At 37.0% G+C, this 14,137-nt stretch overlaps 1 protein-coding gene across 11 annotated transcripts in view; it reads left to right on the forward strand.

Moving 5' to 3' along the window:
• Positions 1 to 14,137, forward strand: part of CEP70 (centrosomal protein 70) — an 87,710-nt gene that overhangs the window by 28,376 nt on the left and 45,197 nt on the right. For 4 of the 11 annotated variants that reach the window (XM_043595283.1, XM_043595292.1, XM_043595284.1 and 1 more), the window contains 5 exons: positions 356 to 446; positions 2,659 to 2,783; positions 5,421 to 5,511; positions 5,635 to 5,758; positions 6,108 to 6,288. In XM_043595283.1, the coding sequence (XP_043451218.1) occupies positions 2,769 to 2,783; positions 5,421 to 5,511; positions 5,635 to 5,758; positions 6,108 to 6,288 (411 nt within the window). In that variant the 5' untranslated portion in view covers positions 356 to 446; positions 2,659 to 2,768. Of the gene's footprint in view, positions 1 to 355; positions 447 to 876; positions 901 to 2,658; positions 2,784 to 5,420; positions 5,512 to 5,634; positions 5,759 to 6,107; positions 6,289 to 14,137 lie in introns of those variants that run through there. The other 7 variants (XM_043595291.1, XM_043595290.1, XM_043595289.1 and 4 more) reach the window with 3 other exon arrangements.

A 14,137-nucleotide genomic window follows, 5' to 3' on the forward strand; every position in this document is an offset into this window, starting at 1 on the left:
GGCCGGAACTCACGAACCGTGAGATCATGACCTGAGCTGAAGTTGGATGCTTAACCGACTGAGCCACCCAGGCGCCCCTAGCATACTTTTATATAACAATAAGTACTACTAATCTATAAGTTTCTATATCCCAGGTTCTTGTTCTAAGTACTTTCTATATGTTTTATGACTTAATTTAATCTATGAGGTATATTACTGTGTTGTCTTTTACAAATGAAGAAAAAAATGCTCAAAGATGTTAATGAATTTGTCTTTGTCATATAATTTAATAGTTAAACTAGTAGTCACTCAGTGACTACTTCAGTAGTCACCATCTGACTCTGAATGCTGAACCTCTATGCTTTATTCTTTATAGTGCTACAAGAACATTTAACAAGAGGACCTAATCTAGTCATGGGATCAGGGGAGATTTCCCTGAAGAAAGAAATCTGAGCCAGGATCTGAAGGTCAAGTATGAGTTAACTAAGTGAAGAACAGGCTAAGAGTAGCCAGGCCTTGAATATGGAGAGGAATGACATTTTGAAGATTTGAAAGAGGTCCAGTGTAGTAGTTAGGAAACTTGTCAGAATATGTACCTTCTCACTCTTGGGGGGATTATCTTACATCCTTATTTCTGATCTTCAAGGATGTATTCTTCCCACTTTAAAATTCTGGCTGGCTCTTTTTTTTTTTTTCCTTTTATTTTTTTAATTTACATCCAAGTTAGTTAGCATATAGTGCAACAATGATTTCAGTAGATTCCTTAATGCCCCTTACCCATTTAGCCCACCCCCTTTCCCACAACCCCTCTAGTAACCCTCTGTTTGTTCTCCATATTTAAGAGTCTCTTATGTTTTCTCTCCCTCCCCTGGCCGACTCTTGATGGTGATACAACAGGATGAACATAGTACCACCTCTGAGGTATTCCTGCCAGAAAATACTGAACCTGAATTTAATAAAGTCTCTAGATGTACAGTTTACAAGAAATATAGGGGGTAGAGATATATGTTAAATGACAAGAATACAGTAAGCCAAATCTGAAATAGGGGTAGTTTTACAGGATAGACGACCTATTTTTTCAACAAATAAATGCATGTCAAAAGAGAAAGGAGGGGGGATGGGACTGTTATAGATGAGAAAAAACTTTAGAGGGCTACATGTGGACCTTGTTTGGATCCTGATTTGGAAAATAAAAAGACATTTTTTAAAACATGGGTTTATTATATTCTTTTTTTATGTATTTCTGAAAATTTTTCTAATGAAAAGTTTAAAAACTAGCTGAAAGATTTGTAAAGGCAGGAGGGATTAACATAGTGGGTGATTGAGTTGGTAAAAGAGACCAAAGTTGATGTCCAGCAGCAAAAGTGGCAGAATCTGAAAATTTATAACGTTACTGAGTTTATCTGAAACTGGAAAGCTATACCCTGTAGACACATAAGGGTGATTGGTAAATTGTCTAGTTGGATTTCATTATCTGAAGCAGACCTAGAAGGGTAGAATTGTGCTTTGGAAGAAATACGACCTGGTAGCAAGGAGGCTTGCTTCTTTCCTAATCAATCCTTAGAAGATCATTTCACCAGATGGTTACCAGTATATGCTACACTGGTACAACTCTCCCGTATGCCTCCCTGCCAGCTACAAACAGCTAGAGATTTGGGATCAAACAATTTCCAAGGTCCTCTCAAGGTCTAAAAGTTCATGATGCTAATGAATGTGTGTGATTGTGCCTCTGGAGAGGAGGAATTCTACCTATATATCAACCAATACAAGAAAATTTTTTCCTATAGGATGATAGAGTCTTAGAAAACAAGAGGAAGTGATGGTAGGGTAGAGTAAATAAAAACTTTTTTGTCTCCCAAACAGAACCCTTCGCTGCTAGCCTCTGATCTATTTAGAAATAAAGACCACCTAAGAAGGTGGCACTGCATTTACCTTTGGCATTAGTCAAGTGAATTGTTAGACTGACGTGTAACTTTTGGCCAGGCACATTTCTTTCAGTTTTGGGGAATCAGCTTACAAAAGATAACTTTATCAGCAGCATGTGCTTTGTACATTAGCTAGTTAATAGTTTGTGTGTGTGTGTGTGTGTGTGTGTGTGTGTGTGTGTGTGTGTGTCAAACCTCATGATGTTTTATTTCTAGAAGAGAACATCATAAGATCAGGCTTATTCTTTTTTTACATTGATTTTTTTTTTTTTTAATTTTAAGCAATCTCTACACCCAATGTGGGTCTTGAACTCAGGACCCAGAGATCAAGAGTTGCATGCTCTTCTAACTGAGCCAGCCAGGCATCCCCAAATTAGGGTTTATTCTAATCATTCTTTTTTTTTTTTTTTTTGAAAAATGTTTGTTTTTGAGAGACAGAGACACAGCATGAACAGGGGAGGGGCAGAGAGAGAGGGAGATAAAGAATCTGAAGCAGGCTCCAGGCTCTGAGCTGTCAGTACAGAGCCTGTTAGGGGCTCAAACTCACGAACTGCAAGATCATGATTTGAGCTGAAGTTGAACACTTACCCAACTGAGCCACCCAGGTGCCCCTGTTCTAATCATTCTTAAAATGAGTTTTCTGACAAGTCATATGACTTTTGACACAGGAATGGCTTAAATTGCCAAAGAGTTATTGGTTCTTTTAAGTATAATTTCCTTTAACACCTATTGCATTTTTTCTTTTCTAATTTAGGCAACTCCAGTATTTTTTACTGCCAATCTACTTCTTCGGATTTTACTTAAGATACCAAATCTCCAGCAGCCCCTAAAGCCTAGGAGTCTAGTAAATCATCAAACAGACTCATGACTGAAAAACAGGTAAACTTAAAATATTTGAAGCCAGTGTTTCGTGAAGTACGTGCCAAAGAATACTGCATTTACAAATATGAAAAATCTTTCTTTTTTTTTTTTTTTTAAATTTTTTTTTCAACGTTTATTTATTTTTGGGACAGAGAGAGACAGAGCATGAACGGGGGAGGGGCAGAGAGAGAGGGAGACACAGAATCAGAAACAGGCTCCAGGCTCTGAGCCATCAGCCCAGAGCCTGACGCGGGGCTCGAACTCGCAGACCGCGAGATCTTGACCTGGCTGAAGTCGGACGCTTAACCGACTGCGCCACCCAGGCGCCCCTGAAAAATCTTTCTTAAAAGGGTTCTGTAGTAAAATAACTTTGGGAAATGTTGGGTTAAAGATTATTTAATGATTTTGTTATTGTAAGACTTCACAATACTATCCAAAAAGAGACTTTAGTATACAGTATTTCCTACTTATTTCACATTAGTCTCACGAACAGTTCTTTAGTGTTCTGTACCACATACTTTAGAAAATGCCATTCTTTTTTTTTTTTTTTTTAAGCAAATGCCATTCTTAGCTCTTTTCAGAATTTGCAGTTATTCTTTCCATTAAAAGAGGTATCCAGGAACAATATGTATAATTTGATCATTTAAAATGTGTGGCATTATTTACAGAGTACTTTGTTTTTGCGAGTCATAGTAGACATCCACTGAGATGCCCACCCAGAACTTTTGGCTCCTAAACATATCTTTTTTTTTTTTTTTTTTATGTTTATTTTTGAGAGAGACAGAGACAGCATGAGTGGGGAAGGGGCAGACAGAGAGGGAGACACAGAATCTAAAGCAGGCTTCAGGCTCTTAGCTGTCAGCACAGAGCCCGACACGGGGCTGGGACTCAAGAACTGTGAGATGATGACCTGAGCCAAAGTCAGACACTCAACCAACTGAGCCACCCAGGTGCCCCTAAAACCGATATGTTTAATAATTTAAATTCTGAGTCATGAATCTTTGTGACCAGAAGACCTTAAAAAATAATAAGGGAAAAGATTGTGGGAGGGTGGAGAAGTACAGAAAGGATAGAGAAGGGGAGGAAAGCAGTCAAAAAGAAAGATTTGGCACTGTTATTGATAGTGCTATCATAGTTATCAGGGTAATTTGTTCCTTTTTTGTCTTGAGAGATTTCTTTCATATCTAGAGGGATTTGGATATGGAGACTAATCCTTTTATATGTATTTTGTCTGTTGCCTAAATTATTAATCTTTAAGCTATTAAAATATTTAATACTATTCCACCAGTGAAAACTATTGTATAAATTCTATTTTTTCAAGCATTTTAACATTGAAAATTCACTCAAATTACCTTTTTAAATATACTTTAGTAACTTAAATGTTTGTTTATTTTGGGAGAGAGAGAGAGAGCGTGAGTGAGCAAGGGAGCGGCAGAGAGGGAGAGAGAGAATCCCAAGCAGGCTCCATGCTGTAAGCACAGAGCCTGATTCAGGGCTTGATCTCACAAATGAGATCATGACCTGAGCTGAAATCAAGAGTTGGACACTTAACTGACTGAACCACCCAGGCACCCCTACTTTAATAACTTAAAAAGCAAGTAAATCACCTCATACAGTGATTCCAAATTGATCATTGGATTTACATCAAAAGACTGTTATAAACTGTTAATGTCATGGATATAAATGTATAATTAAAAAATCTCTTTTCATTCTTTTTTAAAAATTTTTTAACGTTTATTTACTTTTGAGAGAGACAGAGCATGAGTGGGGGAAGGGCAGAGAGAGAGGGGGAGACACAGAATTTGAAACAAGCTCCAGGCTCTGAGCTGTCAGCACAGAGGCTGATGCAGAGCCTGAACCCACAAACTGTGAGATCATGACCTGAGCTGAAGGCAGATGCTTAGTTGACTGAGCCACCCAGATGCCCCATGCTCTTTTCATTCTTATCTGTATTGTATGTTCTTAATTACCTTTTTCTTCCCATTATCATGTTTTTATTTACATACTCTAGAGAGTTAGGGTTCCCCTCTCAGGTTTGTGTTGTAAATACATATTTAAGAATGAGGGATACAAAGCTTGAGAATATCTTTCAGAGTGATTCTACTAGAATCAGTTATCTAGATGGACAGACTCCTTTTTATAATTAGGCCTTGTCTATTATACAAGAGACTATTAAATTACTGGCTTTGAGCAGTCAGATTTAAAAAAAAATTTTTGTGACCCTACTTATTAAGTGATACTTGTTTCTGAGTGGCTCAAATTTAATTTACTATTCAGTTAATATGACCTAATTTGCAGCTGTTTCTTTTGAGTAGAGCCTGGTCTGGTTCAGTTAAACAAAAAAACTCAGGTCTATTTGGTTCACTGAAATTACAAGGTATTTTTTTTGTTGGTGTTTTTGTTTTACTCTATCCATTAAGGCCTTATGTATGAGTATTCTGGAATTATATAATTATGCTCATTTGCATTCTTTTTAGTCTGCTAATTTTGTCAGAAATAAGTTTAATTTTACTTATTATATGTACATAAAAATTCATATTAAAAAACTTTTGGAGAAAAAGTTCCATTATTCTGAAGACAAGGAAATTATGTTCAAGAGGGTGTTTGTTCTCTCTATATGTTAAAGTTGATTCTTTTCTCTCCTTGTAATCATAGCAGGAAGAAGCAGAATGGGAAAGCATAAATGTGCTTTTGATGATGCATGGCTTAAAACCTTTATTTCTAGTCAAAAGAACTGATCTTAAAGGTAATCAGATCCTATTCTTGCTCATTATGGTAAAAAATGTCTTTTTCCTTTCAAAACTTTTTATCCTAAAAATTTTTTTTTGCTTTTTATTTTTATTACCTGTGTTACATTCCATAAATGTAGATTTCATCATTTTTGATAAACAGTCATCACAGAAGATGAGGCAGAATTTGAAAACATTGATGGAAGAAACAACGCGTCAGCAGAACATGATCCAGGAGCTCATAGAAACTAATCAGCAGCTTAAGTAAGAAAATGGAAAAATGTCTCTTTTGAATTGTTTGTATATCAGTGATATATGCATTCTAAAAATAATTGCTTTGAAAAGAATCCAGACCTTTAATTTTCTATTTTGACATAAATGTTAAGTTTAAATATTTTTATATTTTAATATTTTTAATAGATAATTCTTTCAGTAATAGCTTAGCTTAGGTGTGTAATAGTGTCCTATATTTCTTATATTGGTTTGTGTTATATGATGGAAATTTTAAGAATGCAAAGAAATTTTAGAAATTCATTATGTTGTTAGATGGGTATGTTTGCTGATGTGATTTTACTTTTATAACTAAGGGAAGGAATTGTGTGTCTGTTATTAGAAATGAACTTCAGCTAGAACAGAGCCGAGCAGCCGATCAGGAACAACGAGCTAATGACTTGGAACAAATTATGGAGTGTGTGAAATCCAAAATTGGTGAATTGGAGGATGAATCCATAAACAGGGTTAGCCAACAACAGAATAAAATAAAAGATCTTCAAAAGGAGCATAAAGCTTTACAGGTATTAATTGTGTTTTCTTACATGATAGTACTAAAACGGCTCATTAAGGTCAAGGTGACCTCTGTGTTGTTGCTTAATTCAGTGGACTTTATCTTATTGACCTATCACTGTTGCCTTCTTAAAATTCTTTCTTTCTTTGGTTTCCAGAATGTCCTCTCCTCTGGTTTTCCTTTTGGTCATTCTTCAGTTCCTTTGCTGGTTCTTATCTCTCTATCCTCTTAGTGCTGGGACTCCCCAGTACTCATTTCTTAGATCTTTTATATTTCCTATATATTCTGACTCAGATGTTCAGCCTAATTCATAGCGTAAATTCATTTGTAATTTAAATCTGTAGCCCAGGCATCTTCCCTTAGTTCCAGACTGATACCTTGCAGCCTATTTGATATCTCTACTGGATGTCTCATAGATATCTAGAATTTTATGTGTCTAAAAATGTATTCCTGGATTTCTTCCCAAAACTTTTAATTTTTTTTTAGTCTCCACTCCGGTCCAAGTCACCTTCATTTCTCTTCTACCCCTCTGTTGGTCTCTCTTGTTTCCACCCTTGCCTTTTTCAGTGTCTTTTTGAACATAGTAACTCAGAAGACCCTAATGGCTTTCCTTTTTCTTTAGAGGAGAATCAAAAAGTCTTACCATGGCCTCTAAGGTCCTCCATATGTGGCTACCTGTTACTTTCTGATTTCATCTAGTGTACTCCTTGTTTATTTCTACTCCAGCCACACTCATGGTCCTGTTCTTCCTTGAACATTTTCCTTGATCATCCTCACCTCAGGGCCTTTGTACATTTTGTTCTTTCTTTTCCCTTTGCCCTGCATGCTCTTCTCTCTCTCCTTTCTCAGTGTCACCAAGAGTTAGCTGCATGGCTTGTTCTCTCTGTCCTTTCTTGGATGTTACCATCTCTCAGGAATTCCTTCCTTGACTACTTTACTTACAGTTGCCAATCCCATCCACCACACTTCATACTCCTTCCTTGATTTATGTTTTATCCATAGTTCTTACCGCTGTCCAACATCCTAACATACTATATATAAACAAGTAGTTTTGTTTATATATTTCCCTGTGTTAGAATGTAAGCTCCATGAAGGCAAATATTTTTGTCTATTTTGTTTAGGCTAAAAGAGTACCTATTATTAGTAGGAGTAAATGCTCAAATATTTGGTACTGAATTAAATTTATGTAATGTTTTTATGGAATATCCTTTGTGATTATTATAAGTTGTTTGGTTACTTTTCTTTTTATAAAAATAGCAGTATTTTAACACTGAATGCTTAATTTCCCAATTTTAAGAAATCGTTACTTTATTAAAAAAATTTTTTTATTTTTTTATTTATTTTTGAGAGCAAGAGAAAGAGCGTGAGCCGGGAAGGGGCAGAAAGAGAGGGAGACAGAGAAACTGAAGCAGGCTCCAACTGGCAGCGCAGAGCCCGATGCAGGGCTCAAACTTAGAAACTGTGAGATCATGACCTGAGCCGAAGTCAGACGCTCAAGCGACCAAGCCACCCAGGCGCCCCTATTTTATTTTATTTTTAAATATTTATTTATTTTGAGAGAGAGCACATGGGCGAGTGCTGGGAGGGGAAGAGAGAGAGGGAGAGGGGAATCCCAAGTAGGCTCCAAGCCCAGTGCCGAGCCCCATACAGGGCTCATGAGATCACGAGCTGAGCCATAGTCAAAAGTTGGCTGCTTAACCAACTGAGCTACCCAAGCACCCCTATTTGAGAGTCTCTTATGGTTTCCTCCCTCTCTGTTTTTATCTTCCTTTGTTTTTCCTTCCCTTTTGTTTCTTAAATTTAACATGTGAGTGAAATCATGATGTTGGTCTTTCTCTGACTTATTTCGCTTAGCATAATACATTCTAGTTCCATCCACATTTTTGTAAATGGCAAGATTTCGTTCTTTTTGATCACCAAGTAATATTCCATTGTATATATATATACCATATCTTTATTCATCAGTTGACGGACATTTTGGCTCCTTTCATAATTTGGCTATTGTTGATAGCGCTGCTATAAACACTGGGGTGCACATGCCCCTTCGAATCAGCATTTTTGTATCCTAGTAGTGTAATTGCACTAATTTTTGAGGAACCTCCCTACTGTTTTCCAGAGTGGCTGTACCGGTTTGCATTCTCACCAACAATGCAAAAGAGATCCTCTTTCTCCGCATCCTTGCCAACATCTGTTGTTGCCTGAGTTGTTAACGTTAGTCATTATGACAGGTGTGAGGTGGTATCTCATTGTGATCTTGATCTTTTTTGTACTTGTTGATGTTGATATTTTTTGTACTTGGGCTGATTTGTGCCCCAGTATGTACTCTATTCTGGAGAATGTATCATGCGTACTTCTGAAGAATGTGTATTCCAATGCTTTAGGATGAAATGTTCTGAATGTATGTTAAGTCCATCTAGTCCAGTGTGTTATTCAAGCCATTGTTTCCTTGGTTTTCTGTTTAGATGATCTGTCCATTGCTGTAAGTGGGGGTGTTGAAGTCCCCTACTATTATGGTATCATTATCACTGAGTTTCTGTATGTTTGTGATTGGTTTATATGTTTGGGTGCTCCACATTGGCATAGATGTTTATAAGTGTTAGGTCTTCTTGGTGGATAGACCCCTTAATTATGCTATAAAGCCCTTCTTCATCTTGTTACAATGTTTATTTTAAAATCTAGATTGTCTAAATATGGCTACTCCATGATAGATGGTTCTCCATCCCATTACTTTCAATCTGAAGGTGTCTTTAGGTCTAAAATGGGTCTCTTGTAAACAGGATATAGATGGATCTTGTTTCCTTATCCATTTTCTTACCCTGTGTCTTTTGATTGGAGCGTTGAGTCCATTGACATTTAGAGTGAGTACTGAAAGATACTAATTATTGCCATTGTGTCGCATGTAGAGTTGGGAGTTTCTGGTGGTGGTCTGTAGACCTAAACTTTTTTAAAGTCAGCAAGACATGCAGAATACATAACTGGGTTATATGTACTAAAATCTAAATAGGGAGGAAAGAGATAGGAAGGAAATGGACATTTCATGTGGCACAGGCTATTAAAATTGTTCTTGGTGGGAGATTGTGTGCTGTGTGAATGGAGGTCTAGTTCTTGGGTTCCCCATGAAAGATTTATATAAGAATCCGCACTCAAATAAAGACAGCCAGAAGAAAGTAGCAAGCACAAAGCAGTTTATTAAATAGGACAATATGCTGTCAAGATGGGACAGCAGGCAGGCCCAAGGTGGCAATGGCACTGGAGTTAGGGCTATCTTTTCTTTTTATGGTTGCATAGGTTACGGGTAGTGGCTATGGTGGTCTCTGACTGAGGTTTCCAGTCATTTAAGGGACTCCTCCAATAGGGAGGGGAAGTTTTTGGTCCTACAGGGTGCTTGCCAGAACTGTCATGGCTGTTTTCCCTCATGGGAGTGAGGGGTGCTGAAACTGCAGTTAAAATATAGTATAATGAAGTTCTAGGTTATTGCAGGCCACAGACTCACAAGGAGAGCACCTGCTGTTCTTGATCTGATAGCCCTGGAAGGTGGGGAAACTGGAAGCACTGTTTACCACCATCCTTACCTCCAGCTCATATCTAACTACCCTATCAAAATCATTGAAATGTAATCATCTTTCACTGAACATAATTATTTCAAGATTCATTCATGTTGCTGGTTGTATCAATAGTTTATTACTTCTTATTACTGACAAGTATTCCATTGTGTGGATATACCACAGTGTATTGACCTGTTAGTGTGTATTTGAGTTGTTTCTAATTTCTGACTATTAAAAATAGAGCTTATGAATATTTGTGTTCAAGTGTTTCTGTGGACATAGGCTTTCATTTCTCTTTGGTAGATATCTAAGACTAGAATTGCTGAGTTGTATGGTAAGCATATATTTAACTTTGTAAGAAACTGCCTGTGACTTGTCTTCATTTTTTTGGTAGTTTTCAAAGAGCTTAAGTTCTAAATTTTGATGAAGTTTAATTCTATCAGGTTTTTTAAAAATAGCTTATGTTTTTGGTTTGTATCTTAAAAAATGATCCCTAGCTCAAGGTTATAATATCTAATTGTTATACCACCATTTTTTAGAAAGAGTATCCTGCCTCTGCCACATTGCCTTTGTACTTTTAGCCGAAATGAATTGTTTTATGTGTGGTTCTACTTCTGGACACTGGTTTCATTAATGTATGTATCTATCTTTATGGAAGTACCACACTGTTTTGATGATGGTCACTCTTGTAATCAGGCACTGTAAGTCTTCTACATTTTTCTTTGTCAATGTTGTGTTCACTATTTTAGGTCTTTTGCATTTCTTTGTGAATTTTCTAATTGTTGATTTCCAGAAAAAAAGCCTGCTGGGATTGAATACATAGATCAATTTGGGGAGAACGGCATCTTAACAGTATTGAATGTTATGATCCATGAACGTGCTGTTTCTATTTGTTTAAGTCTTTAATTTCTCTCAGCAGTGTTTTGTAATTTGGGGTACTCTGGCTTTTCACATATTTTATCAGATTTAGCTCTGAGTATCCAATATTTTAATGGTATTGTAGATGATTGTATTGTAGATAGATGTAGATGATTGTTTACTAAAAAATAAAATCTTAAAAAAATAAAAATAAAAAACTTAATCTCTACACCTACCTTGGGTCTCAAGCTCACAACCCTGAGATCGAGTTGCACACACTTCCGATGGAGCCAGCCAGACACCCCGATTTTCTGTTTAATTTATTAATGTTCATTGCTAGTTTATAGAGATAAATTGATTTTCGCCCTTTTTTTGTTATATATCGTCATACAGAACATAAAACTTAACCATTTTAAAGTATACACTTGAGTAGCATTAAATACATTCCTGTTGTGCAACTGTCCTCACCATCCATCTACAGAACTTTTTTCATCTTCCCAAACTGAAACTTCATACTCATGAAACAGTAACTCCTCATTCTTTGCTCCCTGCAGCTCCTGACAACCATCATTCTACTTTGTCTTATTATTGACCATTCTAGTTACCTCATATAAGTGGAATAATACAGTATTGGTCCTTTTGTGACTGGCTTATTTCATTTTACCGTAATGTCTTCAAGATTTATCCATGTTGTAGCATGTTGGGATTTCCTTTCTCTTTAAAGCCTGATAACATTCTGTTGTGTGTATATACCACATTTTGTTTATCCATTCATCCATCAATAGACACTTGGATTGTTTTCATCTTTTGGCTATTGTGAATAATCCCGCTATGAATGTGGATGTACAAATGTCTATTCAAGTCCCTGCTTTCAGTTGTTTGGGTTATATACCCAGAAGTGGAATTGCTTGGTCATATGGTAAATTTATGTTTAATTTTTTCTTGAACTGCAATATATTCTCTGAAGTTGCTACACTATTTTACATTTCTACCAGCAAGGCACAAGATTTCCCCACATCCTTACCTACATTTGTTATTTTTTATTTTTGTTGTATTTTTAATAGTAGCCATTTTAATTGGTGTGAAGTGGTATCTTATTCTGGTTTTAATTTGCATTTTACTAATGGTCTGTGATGTTGAGCATCTTTTCATGTGCTTATTGGTCATTTGTATATGTTCTTTAGAGAAATGTCTATTCAAGTCCTTTTCTTGTTTTTTTATTGGGTTTTGTTGTTGAGTTGTTGGAGTTGTTTATTGATTGATTTATTTATTTTTTAACATTTATTTATTTTTGGGAGACAGAGAGAGACAGAGCATGAGCAGGGGAGGGGCAGAGAGAGGGAGACACAGAATCTGAAGCAGGCTCCAGGCTCCGAGCTGTCAGCACAGAACCTGATACGGGGCTTGAGCTCACAAACCGCGAGTTCGTGCCCTGAGCCGAAGTCGGATGCTTAACCAACTGAGCCACCCAGGCACCCCTGGAGTTGTTTATTGTGGATACTGACTCTTATCCTATGTACTTTTTGAAAATATTTTCTTATTTTGTTGGTTGTCCTTTGATAGACAAAAGTTTTAAGTTTGGAGAAAGTCAATTTATCAGTGTTTTTTTTCTCTTGTGCTTTTTGTGTCTTATCCAAGAAATGATTGCCAAATCCAGTGTCACTAAGCTTTTGTCCTATGTTTTCTTCTAAGAATTTTATAATTTTATCTTGTACATTTAGATCTTTGATCCATTTTAAGTTAATTTTTGTATATGGTGTTAGATAAGGGTCCAACTTAATTCTTTAGTATGTAGATACCCAGTTTTCCCAACATTATTTGTTGAACAAGGCCTGTTCTCTTCCCTTTGAATGGTTTTGGTACCCTTGTTGAAACAAAATTTGATCATGTATCCACAGGATTATTTCTGGGCTTTCTCTGTTCTACTCTGTTGGTATATACCAGTATCACACTGTTTTGATTACTATAGTTTTGTGATAAGCTTTGAAATCAGGAAGTTTAAGAACCTTACCTTTGTTCCTTTTTTAAGATTGTTTTGGCTGTGTAAGATCTCTTGAGATTCCATGTGAACTTTAGGACAGATTTTTCTGCTTCTGCAAAAAAAATGTCATTGGAATTTTGATAGTGATTGCATTGAGTCTCTAGATCACTTAGGGTATTATTGACCTCTAAACAATATTAAGTCTTCCAATCTGTGAATATAGAAATGTCTTGACATTCATTTGTGTTGTCTTCACTTTCCTTCAGCAACTTTTTATAATTTCAATGTATGTCTTTTGTCTTCTTGGTTTATTTCTATTTTATTCTTTTCAATCTATTGTAAATGGAATTGATTTCTTAATTTCCCTTTTGGATTGTTCATTGTAAATACAGAAATGCAATTGAGCGGTGTCTGGGTGGCTCATTCGGTTGAGCATCTGACTCTTGGTCCTGGCTCAGGTCACGATCTCGTGGTTTGTGAGATTGGGCCCCATGTGGGGCTCTGCACCAACAGCCTGGATCCTGGTTAGGATTCTCCCTCCCTCTCTGCCCTTCCTTCGCACGCACGCTCTCTCTTTCTGTCTCTCTCTCTCTCTCTTTCTCTCTCTCAAAACAAAAAACAAGAAATGCAATTGATTTTTCTGTGTTGACTTTGTATGTTTCTACATTGCTGAATTCGTTTATTCTAACAGGTTTCTTTTTGTGCACACTTTAAGTTTTCTGCATATAGCACCGTATCATCTACAAACATACTTCTACCTCTTTCTAAAATGGATGCCTTTGGGGCGCCTGGGTGGCGCAGTCGGTTAAGCGTCCGACTTCAGCCAGGTCACGATCTCGCGGTCCGGGAGTTCGAGCCCCGCGTTGGGCTCCGGGCTGATGGCTCAGAGCCTGGAGCCTGTTCCCGATTCTGTGTCTCCCTCTCTCTCTGCCCCTCCCCCGTTCATGCTCTGTATCTCTCTGTCCCAAAAATAAATAAACATTGAAAAAAAAAATAAAAAAAAAATGGATGCCTTTTATTCCATTTCTTGGCTGATTACTCTGATAAGGGCTTCCAGTACTATGTGGAATACAATTAACGAATGCAGGCATCTTTGCCTTGTTTCTGATCTTAGAGGAAAAGCTTTCAGTCTGTCACTATTGAGTATGATGTTCACTCTAGGTTTTTCATAAATGGCTTTTTAAATTTTTTAAAAATGTTTTATTTACTTTTTTTTTTTTTAATGTTTATTTATTTTTGAGACAGAGAGAGACAGAGCATGAACGGGGGAGGGGCAGAGAGAGAGGGAGACACAGAATCAGAAACAGGCTCCAGGCTCTGAGCCGTCAGCCCAGAGCCCGACGCGGGGCTCGAACTCACGAACTGTGAGATCGTGACCTGAGCCGAAGTCGGCCGTTTAACCGACTGAGCCACCCAGGCGCCCCGAAAAATGTTTTATTTACTTTTAAGACAGAGAGAGACAGAGCATGAGTACG

This window comes from Prionailurus bengalensis, chromosome C2, assembly GCF_016509475.1.
Source record: "Prionailurus bengalensis isolate Pbe53 chromosome C2, Fcat_Pben_1.1_paternal_pri, whole genome shotgun sequence".
Lineage (NCBI taxonomy): Eukaryota > Metazoa > Chordata > Mammalia > Carnivora > Felidae > Prionailurus > Prionailurus bengalensis.